This window comes from Falco rusticolus, chromosome 1 (genome assembly GCF_015220075.1).
Source record: "Falco rusticolus isolate bFalRus1 chromosome 1, bFalRus1.pri, whole genome shotgun sequence".
Classification (NCBI taxonomy): Eukaryota; Metazoa; Chordata; class Aves; order Falconiformes; family Falconidae; genus Falco; species Falco rusticolus.
Window position 1 is genome coordinate 32378805 of NC_051187.1, and position 14153 is coordinate 32392957.

Here is a 14153-nt window from a genome sequence, read left to right on the forward strand (position 1 = left end):
AACAAATGTGGGAAGGGATGAAGCAGGGAGAGAAGCAGCAAGCTGCTATTGACAAGACAAATCATGGGCTTCAACTACAGCTGGGGAGATAGAGGGCAGACATCAGGAAACGTTTCCCATTGGTATGTCGTGTTCAGCGGGTGACTGGACTGCCTTCTGAGGCTGTGGGATCTCTTAACGGAGGGCTTTGGCAATGCACTAGGCAAGTATCTGTTGGGTCAGATGGGGACTTAGCTGATCTCATGGTGCAGGATTAGATGGTTTTCATAGCTTATTTGCTATTTTTTCTATTCTGTTTAAAGTAATTTCTATACCCATGTCAGGGAGAAAGCAGAAGGACCTGCAGGAAGGAAAAAGAAAAGAAAAAAAAAAGCAGTTTGGGGAATGTCATGTAATAGCTTGTCCACAGAAAGAAGTAGTGATGGACTGAATGATGGAGGAATTACTCAAAGGTGGCAAAAAGCAGAATTTTGCCAGCTTGCTTCCATCAGCCACGTTTTGTAGGTGTCATCCAGAATGAAAGGCCTGAGGCAGCTGTTTGCTACAAAAGGCTAGAGCTGAGTCTTTACATACATTTTAGATAAAGGTATGCCAATCCTAACAAAAATGTCTATTCAGTCACTCATGCCGAGTTAGCAATATTGGGAATAAACCCCACAACTCATTACATGTTATTCATCCAAAAATGACTTGCCTTTCATAAGCACATCTCTAAGTGAGGATAACTTGTAAGGGTGTTACAAAAGAGGTAACAGTGACTAGAGAGGCTGAAACAACAGGACACCAAAGAAAAGAGTCAAAGCAGGTTTTTAAATGAGAATTTTAAATGAGGTGGCTTCTGAACTTTTTTATCTTTCTCCTTTACTTGAAATTCACAAATCAGATACAATATCTTGTGAAGTCTTAATTAGCAGGTTTTCACAGGCATTGCAGCACCGCAGCACCCTTTTTCCTAAGAAAAGGAAGCCAGGTCAGTGAATCCCTGGCCAAAGAAAATGCTATAGTCTGTACTGGTTTTCTCTTCAATGGTGACAGGCATTCAAAACAAACTTAAAACTGAAAGCCACTAATTGAAAACTGAAACCATGCAGCGCAAATTGGAATGCCCTTTCCTCTGGGGAGAACAATTTTTCTCTCTGTATGGTGGTGTTTTGCAGCTGTAAGTGCCCACATCTCCAAAGGTGCTATTCCCATACTGCTTACCTCTCCTTCCTTCCTTTCTTGAAGCATTTCTACTGTTCTTTCCAGTATCTCTTTTCTATAATTTCCAGCAAATAATCTACTTTTAAAGGAAAAGTAAGAACCATTATACAATAAAGTCACAGTGAGTGAACAACTAGACGGGATATAAATATGAGTGAGACAAACAAAAAAGGATAAAGATGTCTACTGTGGTTTTGTTAGTGATGTTGCTGATTTCTGTGAGAGGTGCAGTCTTCTTATGCTCACTATGACTCACCTGTTTTTCTCTCTGTTCCTTACAGCCAGATGGCATAAACCAGTAAAGGCCAAATAATTCATCATTCCACAGACTTGTGATGGACTGGCCCCAAGATGAAGAAGCCAGGATGGTTGAAAATCTTTTCATGCTGCTACAGGTAGGACAGTTTCTTCACTTGTAATATTGTAGAGTTTATGAATGCTGCAGCGGCATGTCAAGTGCTAATGAAATCCTGGTATTGACAGGCAAAAGTCAGTCTTTTCTGGAATTGTTTTGTAAACCCTTGACTTGATGCTTAACAACATAGCAGTGTTTCTTTAAAAAGAACAACATCACAAGCAGCCTACAGATAAACCATGAAGAACGGTTAATTGCCCTTCAACTAAAATAACTCCATGAGCAATCAATCAACGGAAGAATTGAAAGCAGCACTATCTGTCAGTCATCCAAAGCCAACTGACTATTTGGAGGACTATACCAGTATCACCACCTTCATTAGATTATTGGTTCACAAACACAGCATCAGCCTAGCCTTTCACATGCAACACAGTGACCATATTATGTGTATTGTCCTCATTCTTCAAGATGGTTGTCATATGGCTGTTGATTGAGCATGACAAACACACAAAATAATCCGTTTCTTAGGCTTGATTATCCAACCTAACCAGGCTTGGCACAGTGGCCAATTGAGTGACATGAAAAGTTGCATTTTGGGGTGACAGGATGGGAAGAATGATACAAATTCTAATGAGAATTCTTATAAATCCCCAGGAGACAGCTGCACTGACTGGCTCATGCTGGGACACCCTTCTCAGGTACTTGTGAAATCATCTGTTTTTTCAAGTAAACCCAAGCCACATAATTTGTGATGTTATTTGTGTTATTTTCATTTTTCTGATTCAAGCTGGTAGCCACTTTGGAGATTCATGGGTTGCCTGTGTTAGAAGACAGTTACATGATGATGCTAGATGTTGCCTTGATGAAGTCCTTCTTATTTACAAAGTATGAAAAAGTCTTTTTCTTAGAATGTTAGATTAAATTAACCACAGATTTTTGTGCACAGTGCTTTGACCAAAGCCAGTATTTTGACAAGAAAAAAACCAACACCAAACCACTCTCAAAGTTTTCTCTTGCATCAGCAGTCGCAAAATGCAGTTTCCTTTTTGTCCCTCTGTGTTCCTAGTATGTGCATGTTTGTTTTTTTCTCTCACACAAACACAAAGCTCCAGATTTCAAATGCCCTTTTTGCACTTTCTGTGTCAATCCAGAGAGAAGCCATGTGAATAATGTGCAATGCACAGAAGCTTTGCCCTGTGCCTGTCATTTGAGTAATAGTTACTATTGTTTCAGTTCTCTGATTCTAGAGGGGCATTTGTTGGGGTTTTTGTGTTTATTTTAAGAAACAGTTATGGTTACCCACCATTTTCTATGGAATTCCATGAAACAGATCTTCATTTCAGCTTAGCAGGACATTCACACCAGTAATTTGAATACCGATTTTACCTCAACATCTCCAGTATAACATTTTGGGGGTCCATCATTCTTTTTAGGGCCTTTATATTTCCTTGTTCTGAAAAATAACCTTCCTCCTTTGTATATCAAGCTTGGCGCCTAGGACTGGTTTAGTACATTTTATCTTTGTATTTTATTTCCTCATGTGAAAATGGGCATTTTGAACAGTAGGATACCATGTATAGCACATGGTTATATCTGAAAGCCCTAATTTTAAAACCAATTACGTCCTAAGTGCATCTGTCAAGTGAGTGGAAAACCTCGATATCAAGTAGGCCTGACAAAATAGATGAAGATATAATTGCTTCTGCTTTAGTCTCCTGTTTTCTTCCTGAGGTTTAAAGCCTTTCCTAGTGCTACTTGGTGTGGTTCTCTGCATCCCACTGACTTGCTCCAATGGACTGAATAAATCATTTTACCTTTGTGTACAGTTTCTCAGTGTTATAATGGCAGTTTTTACCTCTGCTGGGTGTCACAAAGCCAATGTGCTCAGTGTACGTGAAGTATGAGAAGTGGTTTATTAGGATCATTAGAAAAAAAATCTGCAGGTAAAGTGCTAGGAACTACTAATTGGACAAAATGCAGAAACACAGAATGTTACCAGAGAATAAATCTTTTAGCTGTACTGTCCTGTACAAATGTAACGGACTACATTCTGTGAAAAACGACTTTACCACTGAAAAATAGGAATAGGAAAATGTTTGTTCCTCATGCCACCTCTGCCAGTCTTCAACATGACACAACTTTTTTATTTTTCAGTATTAAATATTGATATGATCTTAGTAGGGGAAGATTAGAATAATGGATCAGGCCCCATCAGTGTCATCCAAGCATAGACTTTTTACTCTTTTATGTATTTTAGGGCATTATCATAAATTGTATGTCTGCAGAATTTTTTCAGGACAAGAGGAAATGTCATCAAGTTGTGCCAGGCGAGTTTTAGATTGGTGATTAGGAGAAATCTCTTCACCGAAAGGCTGGTCAAGCATTGGCATAGGCTTCCCAGGGAGGTGGTAGAGTCACCATGCCTAGGAGGTGTTTAAAAAACACGTAAATGCGGTGCTTAGGGATGTGGTTCAGTGGTGGATTTGGCAGTCTGGGGTTAATGGTTGGACTTGATGATCTTAAAGGTCTTTTCCAACCTAAACGATTATATGATCCTATGATTCTAAGTTTAAAACACTTCTTGAGAACTGGTATGAGAAAGTGTTACTGCTGTTCTGCAGGTATATGAACACTGACTTCACTGAAATTAAGTTGCTTGCTCAGGATCACACAGAAAATCAATAAAGCTAAGGAAAAAAATTTAATTTCTTTAATCTCAAGTAGTATTTGACTACCATGCTTCCTCTCTCCTTATCATTATTACTACTAGCAAGTATTTATGTCTGGTATAGTGTGAACCATGGTTAGGTCATAGAAGTTGCTGGCTCTGTGTGCAATCTATCATGTAAAGTCATTTCCACTGAGAAAGATAAACATTGAAATAATGGGGGGAAAAACCAGGATAAAATGAGCCAAAAAAGTCAGTCAGCTGACAAAAACATTTTTTGACTCTTCATCTGTGAGAGGGCTGAAATTGGTCTGATCTAAAAAAAAATAATCTGCAAACAACAAACAATGAAAAAGCAACTAAACATGAAAGAAGTGTCATGTTTGGTTGTTGGCAAGCACGTTAAATTCCACATGTAACCATCACAGACCAACCCTCTTCCATGACTCAGTGCAAACGTTGACTACGGCCAGTGGGACTGGCTCGCTTTGTTCAATTAGTGGCTTCCTGAACAATGAGGAAAAAACCAGTGAGAACTATTATGAATAAGATCCTTATAAAAATACGGATTTAATTATTCTAATTGCTTAAACAAAGAGTTGTCAAGTGCTTAGTGCAGACTGTAATGCAGGAGAGCTGGAGAAATCAAATTAACAGATAAATAGTTCTGCTTTTCCGGCATCCTCACATCCCACGCAGGTCACTGGGAACTTCAGATGCTGCCTCCAAACCAGAACAGGAGCAGGAGCTCATAATACTGTACCTATATGATTAAGTCAGTTATGTGACCTACTATTTCAGGACGATAATGATGGAAGAAAGTGTAGTGGAGTTTCTAACTCTCCTGTGTAGTTCTAGATCTCTTAGACTAAGCTTGGTCTGTCTTGTAACAATGTAATAGCTGATAAAATCATAGAAGCCACTGATAATTGTAGATTGGTATGCTGCTTAATCCCCTGAACACCACAGGAAAACAGTGTGAGCTCCTACTTTAGTGGAACTTGAGGAGACCTCATTAACACATCCTTCACAGTGAGAACTCTTCACAGGGTAGAACTCTGCTGCCCAGTTTCAAACTGAGCAGGGCAATTGCTCACCTGGAGTTAGAAAACTGTAAAAAACAGTGTTGATCTTAAAACCCAGTTGATTTTAACAAGGAAAGACCAGGAAGCCCTCTGCACTGAAAGACAAGAAATAAAATGTACTGAAAGAATATGCAGAGAATCTGGAACAAGTTCTGTTAGTAAAATCCATTTGGATGGGGTTTCTAATGTTTGAATCGCTTGAAGTGTGATGGGAATCAGCATTCCCTTGCACTTACTAGAGGGAGGCTGCCTAGGCCAGCTCTTTTCTGTGAAGTCTCTCAGATGATCTTGCCTGCATCTTCTATGAGGCTAAAGCAGAGCTTCTTCCAGGTGGTGAAGACAAAGAAACTGTCCCCAAATTCTATTTATTCCTTATTGAGCTTGTGGGGAGATCCAGAATGCCTTTTTGCAGAAGTGAGGCTGGGTATACGGGTGGCAACAGTTCTGTGAACCACAAGGAGAGGAAGGGCCAGGACCAGGTGTAAATATGCTGGGAGAAAAAGGTTCGGCTGCCCCGGTGTGACAAGGCACTTCAAACACTGCGTTCAGCTTTGGGCCCCTCACTACAAGAAAGACACTGAGGTGCTGAAGCACATTCAGAGAAAGGCAACAAAACTGGTGAAGGGTCTAGAGAACAAGTCTGATGAGGAGTGGCTGAGGGAACTGGAGTTGTTTAGCTGGGAGAAAAGGAGGCTCGGGGAGACCTTCTCGCTTTCTACAACTACCTGAAAGGAGGTTGTAGTGGGGTTAGGGTTGGTCTTTTCTCCCAGATAACAAGCCATAGGACAAGTAGAAATGGTCTCAAGTTGTGCCGGGAGGTTTAGATTGGATATTAGGAAAAATTTCTTCTCCAAAAAGATTGTCAAGCATTGGAACAGGCTGCCTGGGGAAGTGGTTTAGTCACCATCCCTGGAGGTATTTCAAAGATGTGTAGAAGTGATGCCTAGGGACATGGTTTAGCGATGGACTTGGAAGTGCTGGGTTAACAGTTGGACTTGACGATCTTAAAGGTCTTTTGCAACCTAAACCATTCTATGATTCTATAGCATAGGTGAATGGGATAGCTGATCACTGGACATCTGGACATTTGGCATATTTTCCTCAACACCTGGTGAAAATGGTGTGTGTGGTTGTCCTGTAAAAGTACCTTCATGCTCCAGCCATAGTGTCTTCTCTTAATTAGGGTTAAAACCAAGTCTCACACCTGAGATACCAAAGCTAATGTTCCCTAAGTACTTTGTCTTGCAAATAAGCCTCATTTCTCCTAAGGATCCTAGTGCCAGAAGCAAAGCTACTGTCTGCCTTCCTGAGACTGCTGGCCACCACAGCAGTCAGGACATGGCCTCTCTGAGCTGGACTGAATCCATCAGGTCATCTCACAGAGGCAGCTAATAGGTAAAAATAGGTGTCTGTAGATAAGTCATTGCATCTTATTACCAATTCCCTGAGAAAGCCAACATCCCTCTATCTTTCCTCTCAATAGGATGCTTTATTATAATTACATATCACTTTATTAGGCAGCTGAAGCAAAGAGCACATTTCATGCTAATGAAGTGCTGCTGTGGTTGAGCCTGTCACTATTTTTGGACCTGCACATCTCCAGCACTTTTGATTGGGTGACTGAGGCTTTGGATGTCTCTAGCTTCTTCTGTGGGGGATGCACAGTGGAAAGCAATGACTCAGCTAGCGAGGACTGCAGAACTGTTTACATGCTCAGAATGAGAAAAGCTGCAGGACAGCGAGAACACACACAAAAGCTCTTTATGTGATGGAAGTATTTTTCAGGTAGTGGACAGTATTATCTAGACTAAAAAATCCTTCTGAATATTCACTTTGTTTCTGTGTTGGCTATCTGTACAGTCCTTGTTTTTCCTTTCTTCCATCCTTCATCCCATTTCAGAAGAAAAGCCAGCTTTCACAGGACTCAGGGAAAATATTTTAGAGGTTAAGAGAAAGACAAATCCCAGCTGTCCACTGGCTGCCTCTCCTTACGGAAGACGGGGATTTTGCTGTTGCCATTTTCTGCAGAAAAGCCCGAGGAGCTGCTCAGCACTGTGGAGGCATGATTTGGTGTTAAAATTTAACAGCTAGCACCCCCAAAAGCAGGCCTGCTCCCACACCCCTTTGTGCCGACAGCAACATTCATCTGGTCCCACAGTGACTCAGTTTGGGGATCTCAACCAGCAAGAAAACATTAATTCCTCCCTCTCTCTCCCCACCTTGCACGGCTATGTTATTGGTCACCACCTTGTCAGTGACAGGGCTGGGGCGAGGGAGGCAATGGCAGCACACGAGGCCATTTATCCATACCAGGACCTATTAAGATAACTGAATTAATTACCAAATCACTTCCTGACAGCACACTGGAAGACAAAGCCTCTCCTTTCAGTAAACAAGGTTAATGGTTCCAAGTACCATTTCATATCTTCTCATACACAAATGAGGCATGTGTCAGAGCAATCAGCAATTATTGACAATACCATTTTATCTAAATGTCTGGTTATGCTCAGACCAGCCCACAGGACTATTTTGTTACTACAACTTCCCCATTCCAGAGGGGAAGGCAACGATGGAAGCACTAGTACCTCTGAAGACTGCAACTGCATGACCAAATTTGTTCCCAGACTTTGCAGTATCACATGCTGCTACAAACTATTTTGACCCAGAAATCTCCTTGCTGGTTTTGGACTTTTCCCATTTAAGCGTTCCCACATACAATTTTTACTTTAAGTGAGCTTCCTAAGGATACAGGGTTAAGATCTTTCTCTGGTAGTATCAGTAACCTTATCTTAGTACTAGCAGTGAGATGCATGGAACATTTTTCTCTCTTTTTAGAGCTGATTTATGTTAACAGGCCAGTCCCACCACTGCAGCAAAACCTCACATCAACTTAAGAAACCTCTGACTATACCTATTATTTACCAAACCACATAAGACGTAAGATGTAACTCATCACAGACATAGCTCCGATGACAGTGAAAAATAAGGAACATCCTCTAGGAGCACCGCAAGGCAGCAACACGAGCTGGCCACGGGCTCTGCATTTGGACACAGCTTATTCACTGGCTCCCTCTGCTGAACCACACTAATATGTTGGTTATCAAGAGGAAGAATGTGGAAGAGTAAACCAGCGGTAAATACTTCTGCAGTATGTACACCAGCCACCTCAGCTAAGGACAACCACAAAGCCAGGTATTCTGCTGGTGTCCAAGTTTTTTTGTTGGCTCTGGAGCACTTGAAGCCCGATTCCTCCTTCCCAATGAATGTGGTTAGTACACGACATGCCAGCTTCTACCTCAGCGAGGGCTGTATTACTCCTTTTTCTATCCCCTTTTCATGAAGCTTTTATGAAATCTCTACTCCCTGTCAAGTTTGACCCCATTGGCTACCTTCAGCTAAGAATTAATGGGAAGACAGATGGTGCAGTTATATAAGCCTTGTTTCCTGCATAAGTCTGGCTAAGAAACAGCTCAAGCATGCCAGATTTGTTAATATGTACATCCTCAGTTTCTGTAAGAGCAGAGCTATTACTGCCCAAGCATCCTCTTCCAGGTATCTGGTAACTGACCTCAACAGATAAAGAAAACAGACACGACTAACTTTCTCAACTCACTTTCTGCCAGTTTTTGAGGTAGGAAAATTGCTGAGACTCTGGAAGTATCCCAGATAGAAAAATACTTGCCTTTCACAGAAACAATTTCTGTTTCTTAACTCATTTGTTACGCTTTTGCTTTTTGATCTAAGCAGGTGGTATTCTTCCTGACTGAAAGCGTTACATCCCACATGGATAAACAAAGAACAGGGGGGAAAAAAAGGGCCTGCGAAGACACATACATTCCAAATTTTGTTATGGTTCCAGGGATGATGTTACCCTGCAACACTCTGGAGTATTCCCAGTGTTTCCAATTCAAAACACAATCATAGCTCCTGGAACACCCCAAAATGTTGCTGTATTTGCTGAGGTTTGTGGCTATTGATGGATCAAAGCTGTTCATCAGAAATACAATTTCAAAAAATCTGCGCACAAGCTTCAAAATGCTAATGAGTTACTGATTTAGCGGTGTTGCTTTGCCAAGACCTGGTTCTACACAGGATACCTGAAGCACTAGTTTCAGCACAGTAAGGGTGCAGAGAAATAGGCCAGCACAGACATGGGGCTGGATTTTATTCTGCAGTGTGTCCTGATGGGTAGTCAATGACGTGCGCAGACACATACAATCACAATCCATGTCCATTATCCCCATTTCACATTATTTCTCCATATCAGTCAATCCAGCAGTCCTATCTACTACTACTGAAAGAAAATCTGTTGGGGTTTGGTGCATGTTGTGCTGTCCCCACGCCCCCCCCCCCCCCCAACTCATTCATAGTTAAGAATACCGATTTCCTTTTTATACTACATAGTTAAAAAAACCAAAGCCAACAACCACAAACCCCAAATGAAAGAAACACCAAAGCCCATCAATCCAAAACCTTATACACTCAAAATTCTAGTATCTATGTACAGCCACTCAGAATTCCATGCCACAGGCTTATCTGTTAAACAACACACCTTGCAAGATTTATGCAACACGTTCTATTACGGATTGCAATGAAGAGACCAGAAATCCTTGCTTTTTTCCCTTCAGATTTAATGTGGTGTTTTCAGAACAGTTAGAACACCAATTTGTGAGGATAGACTCCATTTGAGAGACAAAATGTAGAACGCAGGTACCCACGGAGCTGAGGCACCTTCTTGATTCGTGCAAGGATCTGCGAATCCACTGCCTTCTGGTCTGACTTGCGTTGCTCTGTTATCTCGTATTTCTAGAAAGTACAAAGAATAATGTTAAAATCCTGCAGAGTGACTTCAGACTCTTCTACGGAGATGACAAAATTCAGGGCAAACCCCAAGTCTGGCATTTTCAAGAAATTATTTCTCCATTTGTTCTAAATATGGGAAAGGTGGTAGGAGACCGGAGGTGGCAGAGAGAACTGAAGCCACTGTTTGGCTTATGTTGCAGATAGCAGAGCCAGCAGCATGCTGTTGGCAGGATCAAAACACTAAAGGTGTTTCTCGGTCAAAAAAGATATTTAACTGGAATAATCATTGCTGCTGTTCTGCTAGGGTTCAAGCAGAAAAGAATCCCCAAATTTTAAAGGGGTTTATCTCAGTGCTGCTGTATTAATTAATTGTAGTGAAATTACCTCACTTTGAGGACCACTTAAAATTCAATTGTCCATTTGTTTCATGGTATTTCTCCTCTTTCCAGCCTGGCTTTATATTAACAAAAGCATGGAAAAAACACACACACACGCTTCTTACTTCTTTCTCAGTGTCAAAGATCTCGCCTTCCTGGTGCTTGGGCTTACGCAGCCTCTTCTTCTTGAAGTACGCATCAGTGAGATGCTTGGGAATTTTCACTCCAGAGATATCAACCTTTGTAGATGTAGCAATAACAAATTTCTGATGGGCCCTACGCAGAGGGACACGATTAATAGCCAAGGGTCCTAAAGGCAGAGGAAAGACAAAAGAGAGAACAAGGTTAGCTTTCCTGGGAACAACCACTGCTTTTACACTGGATTTTTGTGGTGTAGGAGAGGACTAGTCTCTTCCAGAGATGCCTACATCTAGAATCTGAACAATCCACAAAGCCCTTCATCACAGCCTCTAGAAAAGCCAACAAATGCTTCCTGATCTCTTCCAAGTACTCAGATATTGAAGCTTAATTCACCTCCCTGGAAAAACAAAATGTGATTCCACGCAGTTACGTGAACACATGATGTGCCATACCACCTGCGGGAGGATCTGCAGCACTACTGACCAGAGACAAACCTGAACTTAAAATCCCCAAATCCACCTCCCCACCCCCAAACAAAAATCATCACAGTTTATAATATTTTTTTACCTGTAACAAGCAAAAGGCCAGTATCAAGCTGCTTCAAGAAGACAACACGCTGAAAAGAGAGGAGATGTGACATCAGTCCTCAGGTCCCAGCACTCTCAAATACTGCAACCAAACCAGGACCATCCCACCTCGGCCTGTCACTGGTGTCGTGTCAGCATCGATAAAGCATCCAGGCACGGGTGCAACAGTGTGCCTTGAGAAGTAACCACCACCTAAGCCAAACTACCGACATTTCTCACAGTTACCTCACCTATGACAGATCGCAGCTCTCCACATGCTTCATCATTCAAGGCTGAGCAAAACCAATTAGTACATTTCTTTAATCTTTGCCTATTCTACAGGATGACAAGACAGCCATCCTGTCACCCAAATTCTTTGTATGAGGTAAAGGCAGGAACAAGATAAAAACAAGATAAAGAGGGGCACCACAACATATCACACTGTCACAGCCACCCCCCAGTTGTGTTTTAATCTTTCTGGTCATGTTCTCCTTTGAACAGCATTCTTTTAAGTAACGGGACATTAAAGCCAATAAATTAAAGAAAATAAAGGATGTCAGTTAAGACCTATTAGTAAACATCATTAAGACTAAGACACATCTTAATATAACAATCAAGTGTTACCTTGATAATTAGTTCAAGATTGAAAATGTAATTCTTCCTTTGCAATACCTAGTCTGAGGTCCTTGTTGCAACAATAAGAAACTGGCATCGCCTCTGCTATTCTGCAGTGCAAAGTTAGCTTGACACAAGTCTACATCTTTTCTGCATTGCAGCAAGACTCCCTTAATTTTGTCTAAGCAACTGGACTAGCCTGTTTGCCTTCCAGCACGGTGTAGAACATTAGTTCTACATTAGTTCATAGGACTGTTTTCCCTAAAGACAAGGGAAAGCATCTAGACAATTCACAGGAAAACTGATTTGCAGATTTGTTATCTAGTGGTTGAGTAGAATCCTGTGAAATTGGCTGGTAAATTCATGGTACCTCAGCTCAGTCAAAACAATTTCAGCACAGAAATGCTGCAAAGCCACTCTAAGAGTCAACAGGAAGGACATTCCCGATTACCTTGCCCCTGTGACGGCCGGTCAGAAGGATCAGAACAGTTCCTGGAGTAATAGAGGCCCGCAGCCGCCTCTTGTGCTGGCAAAAGGGCTTTTTGCCGTGACTCAAAAGCTTGCGAGGAACATCTTCAGTGGGATAGTACCTGGGCTGGAAGAAGAGGAAAACAATGTACTACCCTGTATTCCACAGGACAGAAAACTTTCACTACAGTTTAGATTCCTTCTTTCTTAAGAGATACTGTTTCCCTAAAGATGACTTCTGGAAGATTTTTCTTCTGCTGCAACCAGCAGAACACACTGAATATCTTCTGTAAAATTACGCAGCAGCGGAAGTTCAGACCAGTTCTGTATTTCTACACGTGCTTCTGCTTCAGCACAGCAACACAAAACGGCAGAAAAGAACCCACTTGTGCCTACTGGCTGTTTTCTAAATGACCAGCATCTCCCCAAGAACGACAGTCGCTGGGTCTGTATCTCAAGGATATAACTGCTGACAGTTCAGTGAAGCACGGCACCAGGAGGCACATCACCTAGTCAACAGTTACACCTAACAGCATTAAAGTGCAAACATCCGAGTTCTTTTCCTTACCATTTTGCGGATTTTAACCACACGGCTGCCTCCATTCTTGTCTCCACCCACTGGCTTGGTGATGGTTGCACGTGGCTTTTCTTTCTTTTTCTTTTCTATCTATAGGCAAGGAAAAGGGAAAACATAATGACATTTCAAACCAAGATCACCATGAATATTGTGATTATTTAAATGCCGTATTTATTGTCCTACCTTTGTTTCCGGAGCGGTGTACTTGCGCTTGTACAATGCTTTTCTGGCATACATGGCTGACCGAGAATATCTCCCGATACCTCGGGCCAGGACAGGGTTACGGCTGGCATGATGCCTCCTAACCCTCTTCTTCTTGTCACCTGCTTCCTTCTGGCTTGTCTTCTGCTCAGCTGGCTTCTTCTCAGCAGCTTTTTTCTTGCCTGGCTTCTTCTCACCAGGCGCTTTTTCGCCTGGCTTCTTCTCACCGGGCGCCTTCTCACCCGCCATCTGTGGATGCAAATAAAACAGAAATTATGATTTATTACAAGATACGCAGAGGAGCATCTAAATCACAGAAACAAAATTAAAGAATCAGAACTTGATCCTGTATGCCATTCTAATAGCTGTCAACCACCTCTCACAGCCGTGGCTGATCAGGAGTCAAAAACCATTCTGCCCGCTGCACGCCCATCCATAACGTGGAACGCTCCTCTGTGCTACAGCAGCTGCAAGCTCGCCGGGTGCACCGAAACCCTCCCCAGCAGGAAGCCCCGGGAAATACCAGCACCTGCCGAGGCCGCCTCCGCCCCGAGGCTGCTCTCAGCCGCCCGGCACTCAGGCCTCCTCCGGCTCAGCCAGAGCTGCTAGGCCCCGCCACACGGCGGGGCTGCGCCGGCCTTCCACGGCTCGGCCCCCCGAAGCCTCCAGCTGCGGCCTCAGCCCAGCCCTGCTCCCACTTCTCCGCTGGGCACCGGCGCGCCCCGAGAGGCTCCGGCCCTGCCGGTCACGGCCCTGCCCGGCCTCCACAGCCAGCCGCGGCCTAGCCTGTCCGGAGGCGACCAAACCGCCCGTTCCGCCCCCATATAGGCGCCCGCGCCTCATCGCCGTCTCCCCGAGGGCGTCAGACCGAGCCCGCGCGCCCAGCGCAGCCACCCGAGAGCAGATGGCAGCGGATGCCGCCCGCCGGGTCCCAGCCCTGCCCGCCACCGCTCCGCCATTCTTACCTTCCGGGGAGGGAAAGGGACCTACATCCGGGTACAAGCGGCCTAAAGAGAGCGCGGCGTCTGACGTCAGCGCGCCGGCCGCGGAGCACGCTGGGACTGGTAGTCCGGCCCGGCCCGGAGCAGCCCCCA

General features: G+C 43.3%; 1 protein-coding gene across 1 annotated transcript; it reads right to left on the reverse strand.

Moving 5' to 3' along the window:
- Positions 1 to 9921: 9921 nt before the first annotated feature.
- On the reverse strand, positions 9922 to 14130 carry RPL6 (ribosomal protein L6). Its single transcript, XM_037375636.1, has 7 exons — positions 14025 to 14130; positions 13042 to 13308; positions 12850 to 12948; positions 12265 to 12408; positions 11200 to 11248; positions 10617 to 10801; positions 9922 to 10117 (listed from the first exon to the last, which is right to left on the reverse strand). The coding sequence occupies exons 2-7, from the start codon at positions 13306 to 13308 to the stop codon at positions 9965 to 9967; spliced, it is 897 nt and encodes a 298-aa protein (XP_037231533.1). The 5' UTR covers positions 14025 to 14130; the 3' UTR covers positions 9922 to 9964.
- Between the last annotated feature and the right edge of the window lie 23 nt (positions 14131 to 14153).